This window comes from Galendromus occidentalis, unplaced genomic scaffold, assembly GCF_000255335.2.
Source record: "Galendromus occidentalis unplaced genomic scaffold, Mocc_1.1 scf7180000076583, whole genome shotgun sequence".
Lineage (NCBI taxonomy): Eukaryota > Metazoa > Arthropoda > Arachnida > Mesostigmata > Phytoseiidae > Galendromus > Galendromus occidentalis.
Window position 1 is genome coordinate 641,100 of NW_003804572.1, and position 18,535 is coordinate 659,634.

The following is an 18,535-nucleotide window of genomic DNA, read 5'->3' on the forward strand; positions in this document are numbered from 1 at the left end:
CCTGTAGTATCTCACTGGGGATGGAAATGGGAGGTTCAGCGGCGGAATTCCTCAAGATAGAGAAACTCCCAGGGTCGAGTGTTGCTCGTCTTCTTCAATGCATCGCAGACATGAGCATCAGTACCCTCTACGATTCCTTCTCTAGAGGGAAGCCGGATAAGGGGGTGACGAGGCAACTGGACTTGAGCGAAGCGCTATCGAAGGCCTGCTCATACGGAATATGTCATGGGAGCCCGCTCAGGTCGACCTTCCAGGCGTGATACTGAGAATTTCAGATCTCGTGAAACGAACGAGGTATCGCGGATTCGTGGCTCCATTGGATACATGGGAGGTGTTTAATTTGAGCAAGGATGATCCCTGTGAGGATCATTACTCGAGCGGGGGATTTTACTGAAGGAGAGGAGTATGAATGTGTTGAAGGAGCCTACCGTGTCCATCGAGTTGGCAATCTGCTGAGCTCGAACTTTGAAGATCCCGTGTCGCATGCACTGGAGAGTGCGGGTGAATGAATTCGGCTGAGCTCCGAGGTGGGGCAGCATTACGGCGAGCTCAAGTCCGGGGTCGATGCGGCCCGACGAGCGAATGCTTCAGGTTTGGCTGATATTCAGGAATTGGGAAAACTTGGACCGCATAGGCCATCGGCTGATTGGAACGGGAAGCTGCCTCCAATTTCCAATGAAGCCTCCACGGTCCTCCAACCCTTTTCAGGATTGGCATTCTGAGAGCAGAATAGTTCTCTTCGTGTCGATGGCCAAGAGCTTCGCTTGAGTCGAAGCAATATCGGTTCCGAATAGGGGTTAGATTTTCATGGAGCGATGAACGCTCTGAATACATAACCGGATGTGTTCACGTTTGCTATCCTATGGTTAGTTCAATCTTCAATCGCATCGATAGAACTCACAACCCAATCAAGCATCAACTGGTCTCCGCACATAGTAGAGTCGTCGCGAGAGAAATTCCTCCTCCTAGCATTGTCGTACCTCTGTGGATTCTGACAAGGGTGACCGAGAGTCCTGAAGGCTTCGGCGCTCGAGCTGGGCTCGATCTTGGGCTTAAAATTGTATCTAGAGGTACCCCTACTCGCTTGTATTGAGCTGCCGTTGCAAAAAGAGACAAAACTTGGGTAATGATTCTATTCTTGTGATTCACAAATTCGTTTGATGACCTTGTAGATCCTATGGAGGCGAGTGCTCCGGAGTGTCACCGATATGCTGAGAGGAAACCACTAAATGGGACATATTCGCAAAGCGTCGGGTTGAAGGCCGTGAACTGAACGTTTCCCTTCGAAGCGGAGCTCTAAGCAGGGGAGCTCTGTAGGATTCCGCGGAGATGGTCTCGAATGACCAGAGGATACATGGGAAGCATCTGGAATACAAATGAGATTGCCCGATGGATACTTTCGGGGCTCGTCTCTATGGATCATCGCGAGATAGCTCGACCCACCAGAAGACCGATAGGGTCCGAAAAGGCGATGCTTACCGGAACAACGACGACCAGGAGGACAAAAGAGGTGGCCCATGGGTAACCAATCCTGTCGAAGAGGAAACCCCCGAGGATGGGACCGATGAAAGCTCCAAGAAAGAAGCCGGTGGAAATCAAACAGGCTATGAGAGCGTATGTTGCGGGTGTGGGGGCGTATTTCTTCCGCGCACTGTGGAGGCGAGAGTTCTAGTCTCCTGAACAGCATTTGAACCGAATACATCCGAGGGATCAAATTTCAGAGAATCGGCATCGCATAATTGATCCGCGTACTAACATGACGTATTTCAAAGCGTGGACGTAGCTGAGGTTGTAAATGGCGCCATTTCCGATCCCCATCAGAACTTGCCCAAGAAGTATCAGCCACGGTGACCTGGAAAATCCGTGAAGACTGCGTTCCCAGTTCCATTATTCAGATATAAAATTCAGCGATGCTCCTCGCACAACTCCGTACTTACGAGTCGATGGGGAGACCGGGCAGTGGGCCCAACAATGAGATTCCAACACAAAAAATGACTCCTCCGATCAACACTAGGATCCTACAGTCCTCCTGAAATTGATCGGGCGCCTCTGAGCCGGAGTGATTTTCGCTTTTTGAGCAGCCCTGATCAGAGATCCGGAAGTATTTTTCCATGAAAGATCACCGAAGCTCTAGAATAAGATTACGAATCGCTCACCAATCGGTTTGAAATGAGTCCGTTGACGAAACTGGATAAGCCGTACACGATCCCGTAGGTTAGAAATATCAGAGAAGTCATATAAATGGAGAGGTCGAATTGCTCTATCCACAGAGCCAGCGTAGAAGTGTTGAAACCAACCATCAGACAGCAAACCGTGACAGTGATGAGGTCGAATAGGATGCGAGGATCTCTCAAGAGGGTCCTCATCTTCACCCTGGGCGGCAGACTCTCCTCGTTCTCTGCGGTACCCGTGGAGAGAGGGAGAGATTTGCTCTTCGTCCCATCAGGTAAAAGCAACAGGACTAGGCTTGCAAGGAGTAAACTCAACGTTCCGAACACGAAAAGAGGGAGACGGTAACCGCCAACCTGGAGAAGAAAATCACTCATCGTCAGGCTTGCTTCTGATCTTGTCCACTATTGCGAGACTTTTCCTGGTCCTCCGACTACTCCGCACACTGACCCGGGAATCAGAGGCGCCCCAGCTCCCGGAACGGCCGTGAACCGACAGGAGGGCCAATACACGGACTCTATGATTTATTTGGTCTGTCAAAATCAAACAAGAGACGAGACGATTCAAAGTACTCCAGTGATTTCTTCTGTCGCCGATTTCGCTCGTCCGAACAAGTTTGAGTACAGCTCCAGCATTCTCTATCGTCTAAAATTTCACCGAGAGAATTTCGGAGCGCAATCGTCACTCGACGTGTCCGCCCGAATTGCTCATTACGAGGTTGCAGAAAATTAAGTGATATTATTCGATAGTTGTAGCCGTGGCGGCTTCGGGGATCTCCATCTATTTCAGGGTATCAAGGCTGCGGCAGAGTCCTGCCACTGCAGCAGCACAAGGACTATCGACGGAGGAAATCGAAACTGCAGCTTGGGGAAAACACTCACGCTATACAGCAGACCCCCCGCCGCAGGTCCGATCATGATTCCGATCCCGAAAACTGTCTCTAGAAGAGGCTGAAACGTGGAAGCAATCAGTTTTAGTGGCAAATGTACAATACCACATCCAATCTCCGTCCCCTCAAGAACTACTAGAGGGATCCTCATCAACTTACCACCATGATTTCTAATTTATCCGGGAACTGCGCAGACACTAAAGTGTAATAGGATGTAAGGCACATGGAGAACCCGACGGCTTCCAGGACGCGGATCACGAGAGACGTGACGAAAAATAGGTTTGGAGACTTGATAATCGTCACGAACGCCATGGAAATGAGGAACAGGCCATCCAGAGTTAGACCGAGCAGTATCACCCTCTTCGTGGAGATACCGCACGACAGCTGCAAATAAGAAGAGCACCCGATTTTCGCAGGCTCCGAGCAATTTCTTTCCCGTTTCCAGCGAATTGGGATCTTCTCGCTGCCCCATAACTGACGCGGAGAGTTAATCATTCGATATTCAATGTCGGGGACGAAAACTGCGGGATTCTCTACGGGAATGGGCTCCTATGTTCGGCTTGCCATCGGGGATATGTCAAACTCGGCAGCAAACGGTGCATGTAGTTTCAGAGGCTGTGGAGACCCTGACCTTCGGTCGAGGAAGGCCCTTTTCCGCTGTAATCGGTAAACTGGAGATTCTCCCTCGTCTTCACCCTCATGAGGATGACAGGGGAAAGCCGAACCATCTTTTGCAGCGGAGGATGATTTTTCGGTGATAAAGGAACAAAGATTTTTTTCCTGTAGGTCTCCTTTTTCGACAATCCTCCATCCGTCGAGGCCGGTAGATTAGCAGCCCTGTCGGGTCAGCTACGAATTTGGGAGACTTTGAGCTCCTCGGGTGATTTTTCCCGCTGCTGTCGGCGACGATATGTCTGGCGCCCTTCGCGCGGCGAGAGCAACAGCTGTCGGAGAGACCGAGTTTGAACTTGACTGAAAATGGATGTCGACCGAACAGCTGGAGCTTCTCCGAATCGGATGAGAGAACTCAGTCCAGTCGTTGTACTAAACAGACATTGGGCTATTCGAGACGGCTAATCATGCGGAAATCTACTTGTAGAGCAAGTGGTGCTCGCTGATGTCGGCAGATATACAGCGGGTTTATACGCTTCCTACTTGCGACCGATACTGCCTTCGAAGGCGGGGAATGACGTTCCAGACCGGACACATCCGTCAACGAGTATTTTCCGCTCTAAGCTTTTGAAGTAATCGGCGGGAGGAGCAGCTATCCGAGTTTGTCAGCCGTAGACTTCACGCTTCTGGAGAAAAAAAACTGAGATTTCCTCGCGCCCGCTCCAAGTATGCCTTTTCCGGAGCTGAGGCTCGTGTACAGATATTCGCGTCGGTGGCTCGAGCCCTCGCCGAAATGCTGAGCGCAGCGATCCGAAATAGATCCTATTTTTCCAAGCGGACGACGCCGGAGCGAAAATTTCTCTTGATGAGTCCCCGTCCTCCTAGGACCCGTACTCGATCCAGCCAGTCCGTGCGCTCAAGAGAATGGTTCGAGCCCCTCTAAACGCCTCTGATCCTTCAACATACATCGGCTCGTCAGCGGCGATTCGAAGTCAGGGACCGCGTCCGGATGATCGCTCCCGCATCCGAAGCGGTCCCCAGCTGCCAACTCCCCATTGTGGAACGAGACTTCGGTATCGATGGAGCCCCTCCGGCCTCGATGCATCGACCATAGCCTCAATGGAGAATCCCTGGATCCCTCTTCTCACTCCACGGACCTCCAGAGAGCCTGGAAAGCTCAGAAAAACTCACCAACTTTCCGATGAAAGGGCTGCTGACAAATCCGACGAATGCATACACAGAGAAGACGATCCCGGTTTGGGTCGCGTCGTTGCCTTTGCTTCTCGCAACACCCGGGTAGAACGGCGCTAGCACAGAATAAGAGGCGGTTTGTACCATACATCCGAGGCCGGACAATGCAACGGTCACGATACGCTCTCGAGTCCAGTAGCCTATGCCTTGCTTCGGCGGGAATTCCGGTGCAGCGTACATCGCTGAATTCAGCTGTTTCAAATCCTCAGCACTCCCCCAAAGAAAAAGCGGAGACCGGAGAATCGCGGAAACTTCCCTGGGCAAGGACACCTCAAGAAGTCCGAACGGATACAGCAAGGCGAGTAAGTGAGAAGAAGCTGGCCTTCGTAGGAGAAGCGAGACCTCGTGCTGATGGAGGAAACGCTTCGTCAAACGAGGCTCGGGAGAACCTCCAGCCGAGTGCAGCACACGGAAATGCGCTAGATGTTTCACCTTTAGGAGAAAGAGTTCACCCGGCGTTGACGACATTGCGGAGAGGCGGTCCCATGTTTCAATTGCACGGGACGATAATTTAGTCCTTTCAATGTCGGGCTCGGATTCTATGACGTACCTATGCTGCGAGCTTTCGACTGCCGAGCTGGCGAACTTTCACCGAGTCGATTGTATGTACATATGGAGTCGGACCCTCTTCCGGAAGATGCCGACTCCGGCTGGCCGCGCTTGATTTCCTGCTTCCACACGACGGCGCTACTCACATCGCATTCAACATGGTACACATTTAGCGGAGAGAGACATACGATCTTATCATGAGTTCCGCACGGTGGATCGAAAATTACAGTTTCTCGGTCAACCCAGTTTCGGACCTCCATTGATGATGATTGATTCAATGAGTGCCAAACAACCTCCTCCCCATGTATATCACCATTTCGAATGAAGGAGGTGAGACCCTGGAATACGGGGCGATGACTCAGCTTGTCGATGACGGGTGCGGATTTACACGACGTGTCCGTCTAGGTTGTCGCTGTTGAACTTTTCTCGATCTGCCAACATGACTCCTGAGCCGAATTGCATATTCGGGGTGCTCTCTTCGCGTAGACCCAGCACTTCCCGTATGATACGTTCAGCAACCAGGAGGTTTCCACATTCAAGAATCACATGCTCCTCAAGGTCGCTCTGATCTTTCTGAACTGAAGCCTTAGCTTCCTGGTCTATAAACATCCCGCACCAGCATTACCTAGGAGGCGACTGCCTATCGTGTTACCGCTTATGAGCTCAATATAGGATATGCCAGGAAATTTTCCTCGCACTGTTTCTAAAGTCCTGTACCGTTTTGGAATTTCTCGTCGGACATTGCATCGATCCAGTCTCGGTGGAACTTGGTTTCGAAGGTTCCGTTCACGTATTCCTCGTGAACACCAAGACTCACTCTCAGGGTTGACCTTGGTACTTGGTATTTCTCGGATATTTTAGCATCCGAATTTATTCTCCGACTCCAGACTTCTTCTTCGGAGTTTGGTGAGAATATTCGCGATCTTCATCATCGTGTCTGAATGGCCTTCAGCCACCTCCTCTCGCTCATCTCAGCAAAGCTGGCCCACGCGCATCACAGCACATGAGCTTACTTTTCGCTCCTCTAGCTCCGGACGTTTACCATCCCAGCTCTCCGTATACGAGTTCTATAGAAGTGTTCGCGTCGGGTTCCCTCAGGGCCCATCGTTCCAGCCTCTCGTTGCGGGATTTCAGCACTCCGCCGCAGTTTCGCAGACATCGTGGTTACAAAGTCAGACCCGGTACCGCCGAGCTCTCCTTTTGGATCTGAATCACCTCAAACCTCTTTAAGCTCCCAACTTCACATCCAACTCGTGGGATAGAAGTTCCCCTTCTGGTTCGAGTCGCCCGATAGCCTGGTTCCCTTCGATCCGATCCGCGAGGGGCAACCGCAGTGCCCGTGCTCCTCGCCCTCGAGAGAGAAAGTACAAGCAGCACCACCTGTCATCCCTACTTTACTCCTTCTGCGGTCAGCCTAGTCTGCCTTTTCTACAGTCGTAGTTCATGGGACCATATAGTATATTGGCTTGCCGGGAGAAAAAGCAGTCAAACAGGCAGCTCGTAGACTTATCGGCCGGTCCTGAGGCGAAACTCCCGAGGTGTGCATTCGTGGACCAATGAATGCAAGCGGTACAACCGCTAATGGAAAGTTCGATTATCATCCAAAGGGCACGACGAAATTTCCGCAATTTCAACTCTCTGATATAAACCTAGTGCACGATCATTTGCTCTGGGTCATACAGGTGCTTATCCGACAATCATTCTTTGCAAGATCGGACTTTCTCAGATCTCTAGAGCTCGAGCCCTCCTGGGCTGAGGAATCCAGAGACGAATGTCCGACTAGGTAATCTACGATACACTTCAATTGCCCGGTATGACGTCTGTGTTGTTTGGACAGCTGTTGAAGTAAATAGGCATAGAATTCCAGTCATGTGGCGAGTTTTCCGCTGAGAAATCTATACAGGCATGCCTCTTCGAACGTTGCGGAGAGAGATCCGCGAGCAGGAATGCTTCGCGACTTTCGGGAAATATCGAAGATGTCGGCTTCGGTTTCTTGACATGCTCTTGCTAGTAAACCGCATTTAGAGTGTCTGCTGCGTATCGAATCAAGAGCGGTTTACGTAGACAAAACCTCTGCGGCGAGCCCGGCAGTGGCATCCGCAGTTCTCTTGGGACGATATTTCTGCGGTCGATACGACGCGCACCTTCGAGTAGAGAGGTACGGATGGAGAGAACGCTGTGGTCGCAGCAAAGCTCCAAGGTATAAAGACGACGGCGTCAACGATCACAGCATAGTACTGGGTTCGACTCCCTTCTCTGAGTGAGAAAGGTCAACTTGGCTTGACGGGGCGAGGTGATCTCAAAGTGTTTCCGAAAATGACAGAGCCCATAATTAAGATGAAGCCGGACGCAGTGAAGAGATCCTCCGGCTACCGCTGGAAGCCGATCTTGGTTCTCGTGAGTAACCCACCCGTCACAATTATCCTTTCACTGCCTTCTTGGCTAGTCTTCAACAAGGCCGGTACTCGACCTTCCCGCCTTCTGTATTGGACAAGATAGAGGCTTAGCCTGTTTCTGTCTATTTAGCTATCCCTGCTCAGTTGGGCATTGAATTCAAATCAAGACAGAAGAAATTCATCAATCTTACGTCCGGCATGCGAGTCGGAGCCCACTCTTGTCATGGATGCCGAATACTACCGATCAGCAGCGACTCTACCATCGCATAAAGCGGCTATCCTTTTTCAGGTCCAGGCAAGACCCGGAGTCACGAATATGACGGAACTCCTGCAGGAGCAGCTCAGGAAATCGAAGGACAACCGAATCAATCACGACAAAAAAAGGGTCCCGGCTTCAGGCGAGAATTTCGTCCTGCCCCAAAGTCCCCGGTGAGTTCATTTTACTCCGCTCTCCCGTTGGGACATGGCGAGTGCGAACCGAAACCTCGGTCTTGTAATCGAGGGAGAACACGCTGTGACACGTTGTTGAAATGAAAAAAAATCTTCTTGCAGCGAACTGCTCCTGAGTGGTCGGCCTGATGCGCTTCAGATGCTCGCAGAATCTTGGAAGAAAGCATCCACCCGAAGACGAGCACATTCGCTGACCTCGAGCCCACCAACTCCGACGGAAATTTCTCCCCTCCTACTCCGATCGCGGAGATCTATATCCAACGACTCCCCACTCGGTCCATCTCCCGTGGAGCCACTCTCTTCGGGTAAGAAGTTTTGCAGAACTCTCCGTCGTCCAGATATCATGAACCTCGAGGATTGAGGGATATCAGTTTGGGGATGGGCATATCAGTGTTCGAGCTGGCCTCTGGAAACATAAGGCAGGAGCTTTCGTCGTCAGAATCTTGACCAATGGCGTTTCCCTTCCAGCACCCGGTGCGCTCCTCATGAGCCTCTGGATTGTCGGGGGTGTGGTGTTTGGAATTTTCGTGCTATTCCTCGTGCGGTTGCGACAGAGACATCGAAAGTCGATTGCACCGAGGGATTCGACGAGCACTGAAATATGCATTGAACGACTCTGAATTGTTGATCAGTAGCGAAAATATATCTAGTACTCCCACGTGATTCGAATGATCTCTTTCCTGGCGACGTCACCTCTCAGCTTGAGCTCCCCCAGTCATTCGGGCGCAGCATTTGTCGATTCATCGCTTCCTGGCAGCAGTTGCCCCTGGGCGGAGCGGAATCGGGGCTCCGCGATGGATCAGACCCGAGAATTTTCTGCCTGCTCGTCGTCGAAGTAATAATCCCCTTCGCATGAATGGTATCCGAGTTCTAGAATTTCTCCGCGCCATGATTGAGATTTATGGAGCTCTTCGAGGAAGTCCGTTCACAAAAATTCCAAAAAACCCAGACCATGATAGATGAAGACGATGTTTTTACACCGCTTCCGACTTTGATTACGCGTTTATTTTGAGTTCACACCTCGCGAAGGACTTCGTGAGCTGCCACCAGCCGTTCCGTATGAACATGCCTCCGATCGAGTCTTTGATGGATCACGCATCTTAAATTATTGGACGCACGGACTCTACGTCGTCCGATAAAATCCATGAATCAGTCTTCTTTCGATTCACTAGATTCCGAGCTCGTTATTCCGTCCTTCAACCGCGAAATTTTCGCGGGAAGCCCCACGAGAGGCATCACGGGTCGTTTTGGTCCTCTTATGGACCCTGTCATGGGAATCGCGGCGCGCAAGCATGACGTGGATGCTTTTCCCAAGGACGGAGCTCTGAAATTTGATGCATACAGAGAGATCAGAAGTCGGCGCGGAAGATTCCCTGTAAATCTGAATATTCGCATAGAGTGCAATTCCTCAACATTTAACTCCCCCAAATCGAAGCTCCTGGACGTCGCTGTGTACAACGTAGCACTCACGTTCTCAGCGGTGGTAAGCCGGCTGGCTTGGCGATGTTGGCTAATTTCACGAGATGTTGCCGTTCCACAATAAGCTTAGTCTGCTCAGTTCTGAGCTGAGATCTCTTGACTTTGTCGAGGCCGGTTCCTGCTTTCAACTGCTTCATGAAGGAATCGAGACAGTCTCCTTCCATTTCCTTGCTTTGGGCCTCTGAGAAAATTCAAATAGGTAGCTCGAAACAGTTATCGGGGCATCACCAGGCGAAAAGTGGACGGACGGAGATCCCTGACGGGCTCTCCACTGCCGTCAGGGCCATGTCCATCTTGCTCGAGTCAATTTGCGCTCACCTGCTTCTTTCGACTTCTCGAGCTCGTTCTGAATTTCAGCTATCCGGAGATCGATTTTCTCGATTTTCTCGGTGAGACTAGCGTAGGTTTCCACAACTTCAGTTTTCTCAAGACGCGCCTTCCGTTGCGCCCTTTTTTGGGCGATATCGCCTGTTCTGTCCAGGAATTCGTCTTCGTCACTGTCGTAATAGTCATCCTGCAAATAATTCGAGTCATCGCGGACGACTATCGGGTGGTCGGATTCCTGCCTTGCGATAGTCACAATGCTCATCCATGTAGTTCATCCGCTCACTTCTTTCCAGTCTTTCGTCTTCTTCTTCTTGGCCTCGTGATGAGCTTTCCGAAGCTCTCCGTAGCGATCGAGAATCCGGCAAGCTTCCAACGCACATTGAACTACAGCTTCTTTCTTCTTACCCTTGACTATCGTCTCCGCAATGACAGATCTACCAGCACCCGTATCGATCGGCAGCCTGAGGAGGGCATTTCGTCAATTTCAATCCAAAGCGTCAAACCCACCGTTCGCCGAAGACCACAGAACCTTCGCCACAGAACCCATGCTTACTCTATCCGGCATTGGAATTGACCAAGTCCTCTGTCTTCGACTTTATACTCGAGCTCGTATCCTTCTCGCTCGAACCAGCCCCGCAGCGTTTTCTTGGGATCATCGAGATATAGTTGCTCATTCATCGTATTGTTTAGAGCGAAAGGATTCACATCAGAGATCATATCGTCATCTTCCTCGGCATCTTCAGCTGCAATGCAAAACAATCTCGTAATCAGATAAGAGCCCCAGCACCGAGTCATCGGAGAGAAGACTCGTTGCCCAGCACAAAATGCTCAATCGAGATGGCGGTGGGTGAATAACTGACCCATGCCCCAATTGATCCCGGTGTCTTCAGTTTGCTCTGGTCGATCTTCCGCGGTCTCTCGCGCTTCTCTTTGGATTCGTTCTCTTTCTAAATCCCTCTGGGGGAAATGAATAAGTCAGTCGGCTTCCCGCATCGGCTTCCAACCGAAAATTCAACGGCAGACAGATTAGGATTGAGAAGCTTCGTTCCCCACCTCTTTTCGCTGCTGGATTATTTCGGTTATCGAGAACTCCGATTCAGGCTCTTCGTCCTGTGTCGGACCTTCCAGGATGAAGGTCCTCGTGCTGAAACCGAATTTGAACTGGTGTCCCACTTTCAACCTGTGATAGCTTTTCCGATCGATCGGCTCTTTGTTCAATTGCGTTCCGTGCGTAGAGCCGAGGTCGTATAGGTAGAAACCTAGAGAAAGGAGAAAGATTTTTAATACAACGAAGAAGCACAAGTTTCCGATGAAGAGGAAAAAATCTACACCTCGATGAATGAAGTCTGAGGGAGCAACTACCTTTAAGTTTTTCCGCGGCTTCTGGTGCGTCCGCCGGAGGTCGACGGAATTGCAACACCGCGTGGAACTTGGATATCGAGGGATGTTCCAACACAATGTCGCAGTCTTGATGCCTGCCGATTACGACGTAATTCTTCTCGAGTTTTTCCTCGGTGACGATGACACCGTTACGCAGAACTACGACTCTGTAACTCGAATCGGGTTCCCCGGACCATTCCGGCTCCTCGTACGGACATTTTTGCGCGGGGAGCAGCTTTCGTACCGACTTCTTCGGTGCCGTGTCGCGTGTCGACTCGGTCTCCTCTGTACCGCGTGATTTTGATGATTCCCCGTTTCCCCTCGGCTGCGTTCCCGGCTCTTTGCACAGGGCATCCGGCTCGACTCTTTTTGATGCTTCTGGCGGTGGGAGGAAAGGTGTCTTGAATTCCGGCTCTCCATCTTCGACTTTCGCACCTCCAGACATGATCAGCCAAGGCCGGTTTCCTGACCGTCAAGCGGGATTGGAAACCAGACTAGACGGTCAGATTTTCCGACGTTACTTCAGGGCACTCGAGCAAAAGTCGATGATCCGATTACGCTCGAAACAAGACGTTCGCCTGAATGCGTTCAGTAACGTAATCGAAGTTCACTTCACGGAGCTCTCTCAGAGCGGCTCGGGGTCCACCACAATAAGTTCCGAACTATCCAAGTTGATTTCAAGGGTGTCACAATCTTAAATACTGTGTTCCGATCACAAGAGCCTCTGTTTACTAAATTTAACACCGCCAAACAAATTCACATCGAACATGTGTTCGGAGAGGAACAATTCTGTCTTGGGGGACTCGCACCAGCTAAGCGAGTTCCGAGCTTTAAGGGAGAGCTTGGCGGCGCTAGCCTACAGAAGTAAGACAGACGGCTCTCCTATCAGACGGAGAGCTTCTGCCGCGAACACCGCAAGCGGACTGCAGGGGAGAAATGCGCGAACCTGACTGAAGCCTCTGTTGCTTGAGATTCTTTGATGGTCTGTGTCATGAATGTCACGGAACATGCAAAATGAAACCCTGTGTCAAGTGAAGTTAGTTCGTCATGTCCTTCCTCCGTATTCTCCGAATCGGGACGAACTGCATTCCTCGGAGGTATCTCCCAGTCTTCCTGCTCGGAGTTGCGGTAGCTATTCTCCTCTCGCAAGGTTTCCTGGCCTATATTCTCTATGGCATTCCGGACTCATCGGGATATGCTTACGGGGTGAGTCACTTGTTGCTTTCCTTTTCATCGGATCCCCCACTATGATTCCCTCCGAGCGGACGCGTCATTCGAAAGCAGAACCGGAATGATTTACCAGTTCACCAGCGATTGACGAGAGCTCCATCGGAGCTGCGCCGGATCGTAGCATTGATGTTCTGCTGATTAGAATGGTCGGAAGAATTAGTGAGCCTCGGTTCTCTCGATAGAACAGCTGAATAGAAGGCTTTTCCTGTTTCAGTCTTTACGCGTGGAGAGCGGGCCGAACATCGATCTCCGGACTCAGAATGAAATCGAGGCCTGGCAACAGAGGCGAGTGACTTTTCAAGCTACTTCCTGGCACCCTGCTCCCGCCGCTCATAATCTGGCGAGATGATTTCCGACCTAAACTGGAGTTTTCCCCCGCGAATTTCCAGGCCCACGAAGGAGGGATCAGCGACAGATCTGGCATTCAAGCCGAATTGTACGATAACAAATGCAGATGTGCTCTCAGCTCTGCGCCGTGCGAAGACTTCCGAGTGTAAAGAAGAAATCACGAACATCCACTGCAAAGATCTTCGGCGTGAGCTCTATCCGACTCGATTAAACAGTACCTGTCCGCTCCACGGTGAGTTTTGGAGACACGGCTTAAAATCTGAGAAACGCAAAACGGTTGGACACTGAACTGGAACAACAATATTTTTCGGTTGCAGGAGCGTCAGCCAAACTAGGATGTTTTAAAACTGTAAATCTCGAGGCATTGCATTCGCCTCATTATATAATGAATAATTCGCTCAAGAATCAAGTAAGCCAACCGTGAGCCTGATATTTTCGACATTTTCTCTGTTCCAACATATTCCGCCATGTCGGTCTGTGACATATAAATTCCTCGCAGTCTCCGGTGATTTACTCTGACCGCAACAGCTGTATAAATGCTTGTCTCACGATCGGATCCCCGTTTGCGATGTACACAGCTTCATTGAAAAGATGCTTCTGTTCGAATGCTTCACTTGACGAGTGGAATAAAGACGTAAACTGTATAGAATGCAGTGACTGTGATCAAGTTTTCAAGACTGGTCTGCCTACAGGTCAGTACCCAGCAATTCTCTCTTGACCATGTTAATATGAGATCTATGGGATGATTGGGCTCGACAACAATGACTGAGCGTACTCGGCCACGCCGCGGACTCGACTTCTCAGTTTTCTAAAACTCAGAATATCTTGAGTAGATGCACCGAAAAATGTGGCGAATACACGAACTCAAGCGAGCACTAAGCGAGCCAGGATCGTATTCCTCCTGACAGTAAACGGGAGATCGGTTCGTCAGGTCCGACGTTTGATTACTGCTCTGAGGAACACTTCGAAGATCAATCATTACTTTTACGTGCATGTCGATGAGGTGAGACTGAGGAAGATTCTGGTAATTGGTGGTGGAAGATCTACCCGATAAGCGAAAGAATTCAGGGTGTTACTTACTTCCCTTACAGAGACAAGATTATCTCTACCGCTCGCTGAAAGAGCTGGAAGACCCCTCCTGGCTCGCCGTGGGCTCGAGACGATTCTCAACGATATGGGGCGGCGCTTCCCTACTGCAAATGTTATTGAGTTGTCTGGGAACCTTAATCCGCATGACTCACTGGCAATGGGACTACGTCATAAATCTGAGTGAAACGGATTTCCCTTTGAAGTGAGTGCGTTCATCTTCGGCCAATATTTTCCGTTCCCGACCAACTATCTTCCAATCCTATCCAATTGACTTCCAGGAGGGTCGAGTTACTCGAGCAGTTCCTGTACTTGAATTTGGGGCAGAACTTTGTGCGACCCCATGGACCGGAGACAGCCAGGTAAGCAATTATTTCGATAAATTGTTTAAGATTCGGGGGCTCTCAACGAGAAAACTGCTCGGCTATGAGGGTATGATCGAGCTTCGGTCCATCTCTCCAGGTTCATAGCTAAACAAGCCTTGAGGAAAACCTTCCACCAATGCGAGAATCGGATGTGGAAGCTCGGGGATCGCGATTTACCCACCGGGATCCACTTCGACGGTGGTTCCGATTGGGTTTCGCTTCATCGTGATTTTGTCGATTGGCTCATCACGAACAGAGACTCGGATCCTTTGCTCAAAGGTTTGGAGAGCGTCTATCGACAAACTCTTCTCCCGGCCGAAAGTTATTTCCACACGGTACGAGTTCGTTGATGACTTATGGCGAATCAGCCCAGTCAGTGTTCCGATTTCCATGACAATCACCATCGAGATATCCGTCTTCCAGGTCTTACAGAACTCATATTTCTGCACGAAAATCATCGAAAATAACTTGCGTTTCGTTAATTGGAGACGAAAGCAAGGATGCAAATGCCAATACAAGCACATAGTCGATTGGTGCGGATGCTCGCCCAATGTTTTTCTCGAAGATGATGAAGAAAAGTTGACTTCGCTGCAACTGAAACCCATATTTTTTGGCCGTAAATTCGAGCCTGTGATCTCCCAAAGCACTTTGAACTTCGTCGAAGGACAGATCGGTATCAAACCAAAGACATCAAGTGAGTTATCCCCGCTAATCTCGATCGGCTATATCTGCCGGTACCCAACGAATCAAAGGGTTCGCTCCCAAATCAAGGAGGGCCCTATTGTGTCTGGGGTTCCGGCTTATTCTCAGTAACGCTCCACGACTAATTGATTTTCGACAGCACACACTGAGAGCCTTTCATCGTTCTGGCAAAACGAGTATCACCACCTCGATCGTTCGCCTCCGGTCGATCAAGGACGTCTGTCGGCCTGGACTTCCCTGGCACGTCTAGCTGTCGAGCACCTTGCCAACCAGGGCAGTCATTGTGTCCTCCGAGCTGTGAGAGTACTCGAAGCCTGGCTCTATTTCAAGGAGGACAACTTTGAGGGTGGGTTCGCGCGTGCTTCGATATATCGATACTTCTAGGAACGCACGTCTGAAATGCCATGTTCCCGCAGGTCTAGTCATAAACTTTGAAGCGCACGCCGAGCATATACCAGAGCCAGTGAGGAGCGAGGCCATCTTCAGACGAGTTGACCCATTCAAACGATCCGATAGATTTCAAAACGATCGTTTCGCGGATCGGCTGAGAGGACTCGAGGTCTCGACAGAGTTCGATCTCAAAGAACTCTTGTCTCGGAATTTCGCCGGAATCATCGGTGAGGGTTTGGAAATTAAATGAATTCTGCATATCTAATCTGGGAGGGAACCTGTATTCAAGCCACGCCCGGAATCCTTCTAACTCGATTTCGGACTGATTTGGACGTTTAGGCCCATACAGCGAACCTGGCGTCGTTCAGGAGTGGGATGCAGGACCTGCAGGGTCGGTCACATTCGTCTGGATCGATCCCGCAAAGGTCGTCGCTGGTTCCTATGAAATCCACGTGAGTTATTCGGTTCTACAACTCTCAACGTCCCGCGCATGGAATACCGTACCAAAGGATTCAATTTTTCTCTTGATAGGGAGGCCAATCCCTTACCCTATTCCCTGGAATATGAATCGAGGAACTTTTCTACGCGTAGGTGACTCGCAACGAGCAAATCCAGAACCATAAACCGCCTCTGAGGAAGCCTCTACGACCCGGCAACTGGCAATTGAAAGTCTTTAAGGATTGGGTGCTGATGGCTGAAACATCGTTTTTGGGTTAGTTTCCGTCTAAAACTCCCTGGATTTTCGCATATCATGCTTGATGTGTTTGGGGTCTTGATGGAGTGCGCCCGCGGGGAATTAACTGGATGTTCGAACGCGGCTCCCAAACTCTGAAGAACTCTTCCTCTTTTCCACAGTTCAGCCGCAGACTTTCCACCACAACTTGCCATTGAAAAACGAGAGCGTTTCCGAAATCGTGAACGGCGGCCCGGATCACGGCTATACCGACACGGACTTGAGCACCGTGGAACGATACCTCGGCTTCAGGAAATCGGATATCCTAGACTCGATAAAGGAGGTACGTATCTCGTCCTATCTTGGTGGGTTGAGACTTGGAAAACGAAGAGCGGCTCTCCTTCGGGTGATAATTCCATGACGTAAATTTTCCTTCGCAGGCGGAGTCGAAGAGCAAGTGGACGTCGGTCAAACTCGAAAAATGGTCTGATGCACTGACCTGGCCGCGTTGGACTCTGGAAGGATTGTGTTTCGTCGCCAATCCCTTACACCAAACGGGTGGCGTGTTTTGCCCTCGACTGCCCTTGGAGTCTTGCGTCTACATGCCATGGAGCTCCGAGCGTCCAGATGAAAAAAGCAATATCTGACATCCTTTGCGCGTGAAGGGTCTCTTGGCACCATTCCGGATCGTCATCGGATATTATCATAAATACACTGTTAATCAAGAGCCCAGAAAGAAAAAAAGACTCGGAGCTATCGGATTCGAAGTCTCTCCTTCGCGGTGAAATTGAAAGGAACAGATGGCATCAACTCTGATCGCGGATATCTGCGGACTGGACCACCATGTTTGGAGGGAGTTGGAAGCTGCTGCCCCTCGTCATTGCTTCTTGAGACGAACTATTATTCATGGAGTGTATGTACTTGGGGTGTAGAGGTCCACGAGAGGTCCTGGAGCCTATCTGACGGAGATTCCGACGACAGTCCTGGCGGAAACCCCGACGGGAATCCTCACCGAAATCCTTGCGGAAACCCGGGCAAGAACCCAACGGAACTTCTGAAGGCAAGAGCTCTGAGTTCACAATAGCGATCCAATGAATGACACGGCTTCTCCAGCTTCATTTTTCGTCGGTGGAGCAGCTCGCGAAGGGGTGACCCTATGATTCTCGAACGGAACTGCGAGTGCAAAATGGGGGTAGCACTTAGGGGAAGGAAAAGTGCCCCGGAGGAGCCCAGGAGTGCCCAGGGGTAGGAAAAAATGCATTGACGCACTAACTAGACGAGTGGGAAACTCAACTGAAAAGCGGAGCTCATGTATACCCACTGAGAAAAAAACTGACAAGGGGAGCTCTCAGCTCTCCCTACAGGTGAGAGCTGAGAGCTCTGACCTGTAGGGAGAGCTGATAGCGTTGGATTCGGAGAGCTTAGGATCATACGTTGTAGAGAAGACATAAGGGGGAAGGGCATCTCATGGGCGGAATACGCGGGGGGGGGGGAGGTAGGGGCGAAATGAGCAGTACGATCGGGAGAACGTTGGACAGAATAGTTCATGGCTCCCATCCGCGATTCTGATGTCAATAATAGTTCTTGACAGGAAAGGCACTTCACTCACGAATGAACTCCTCGCTGCTTTCGACTCTAGCCCTTATCCCTCTGTGGACGGCTGCTGCCGTCAATAGGAACCTCATCCTTCTCTCGAGTACACTCCTCCCACGTGAGAAACTTGCCGGAATGATTTGGCCACCGATTTGCTCGAATGTCTCAATTTCCCTCCCCTGCTTCTCCCCACCGATGGATGGCCTTGGGGATTTCAATTGATCTTGACTCGGAGGAGCCGATCCTCGATCGGATCCGGCAGAGCCGCGGCTTTGACTGGTTGTGCTCTGGCGTCCTGGGAGAGCGTATGGAACGTTCCCGCACCACGTGAGTGACTGAGTTCTCGGAGCTTTCGATGGCTAAACTTAGGTGATTCTACCGCATTCGAATCTCGTCAGTTTCACGCGTGCTTGAATGCGCGGAGTATCGAGGGCCGAGTTCAATCATCCCGGTTCGGACGATCTCAAGCTGATTTTCGTGGTGATACGCTTCGCATTTCATCGAGTGAATGCTGTATACGAAACGACCGGACACGTATCGCAGCATTCACATTCCTGCTCCAGCAGGCTCTGCTTCTGAGTGAGCGCACAAACTTCAGGAGACCACAATCGTGCTTCGGAAAGCGAGACCGGTGAACGGAATGCAC

General features: G+C 50.7%; 2 protein-coding genes and 1 pseudogene across 2 annotated transcripts; 1 reads left to right on the forward strand and 2 right to left on the reverse strand.

Annotated features, from left to right (window-relative positions):
• Window positions 1–1,296: 1,296 nt before the first annotated feature.
• Window positions 1,297–5,101, reverse strand: LOC100905319 (MFS-type transporter SLC18B1-like; annotated as a pseudogene).
• Window positions 5,102–9,350: 4,249 nt separating this feature from the next.
• On the reverse strand, window positions 9,351–11,947 carry LOC100905611 (kanadaptin). Its single transcript, XM_029113379.1, has 8 exons — window positions 11,485–11,947; window positions 11,176–11,381; window positions 10,983–11,079; window positions 10,676–10,865; window positions 10,406–10,583; window positions 10,114–10,309; window positions 9,787–9,976; window positions 9,351–9,640 (listed from the first exon to the last, which is right to left on the reverse strand). The coding sequence occupies exons 1-8, from the start codon at window positions 11,945–11,947 to the stop codon at window positions 9,466–9,468; spliced, it is 1,695 nt and encodes a 564-aa protein (XP_028969212.1). The 3' UTR covers window positions 9,351–9,465.
• Window positions 11,948–12,549: 602 nt separating this feature from the next.
• oxt (Xylosyltransferase oxt) lies at window positions 12,550–17,039 on the forward strand. The gene is made up of 16 exons (XM_003739772.3): window positions 12,550–12,708; window positions 12,947–13,017; window positions 13,122–13,312; window positions 13,398–13,489; window positions 13,580–13,772; window positions 13,914–14,083; window positions 14,172–14,371; window positions 14,448–14,528; window positions 14,629–14,866; window positions 14,955–15,225; window positions 15,373–15,579; window positions 15,650–15,850; window positions 15,963–16,075; window positions 16,215–16,335; window positions 16,479–16,639; window positions 16,737–17,039. Exons 1-16 carry the CDS (start codon window positions 12,550–12,552, stop codon window positions 16,941–16,943), a joined length of 2,676 nt encoding a protein of 891 aa, XP_003739820.3. The 3' UTR covers window positions 16,944–17,039.
• Window positions 17,040–18,535: the final 1,496 nt, after the last annotated feature.

Excerpts from the sequence above, each read along its gene's own strand:
- LOC100905611 (XM_029113379.1), bottom strand. The coding sequence starts at position 11,947 with ATGTCTGGAGGTGCGAAAGTCGAAGATGGAGAGCCGGAATTCAAGACA. Across the intron at positions 11,080-11,175 it reads TAATCCAGCAGCGAAAAGAG|AGGGATTTAGAAAGAGAACG; the intron begins GTGGGGAACGAA and ends CATTTCCCCCAG. Across the intron at positions 10,584-10,675 it reads CAATTCCAATGCCGGATAGA|GCTGCCGATCGATACGGGTG; the intron begins GTAAGCATGGGT and ends TGCCCTCCTCAG.
- oxt (XM_003739772.3), top strand. The coding sequence starts at position 12,550 with ATGTCCTTCCTCCGTATTCTCCGAATCGGGACGAACTGCATTCCTCGG. Across the intron at positions 13,313-13,397 it reads CAGTACCTGTCCGCTCCACG|GAGCGTCAGCCAAACTAGGA; the intron begins GTGAGTTTTGGA and ends TTTCGGTTGCAG. Across the intron at positions 13,773-13,913 it reads CAAGACTGGTCTGCCTACAG|ATGCACCGAAAAATGTGGCG; the intron begins GTCAGTACCCAG and ends TATCTTGAGTAG.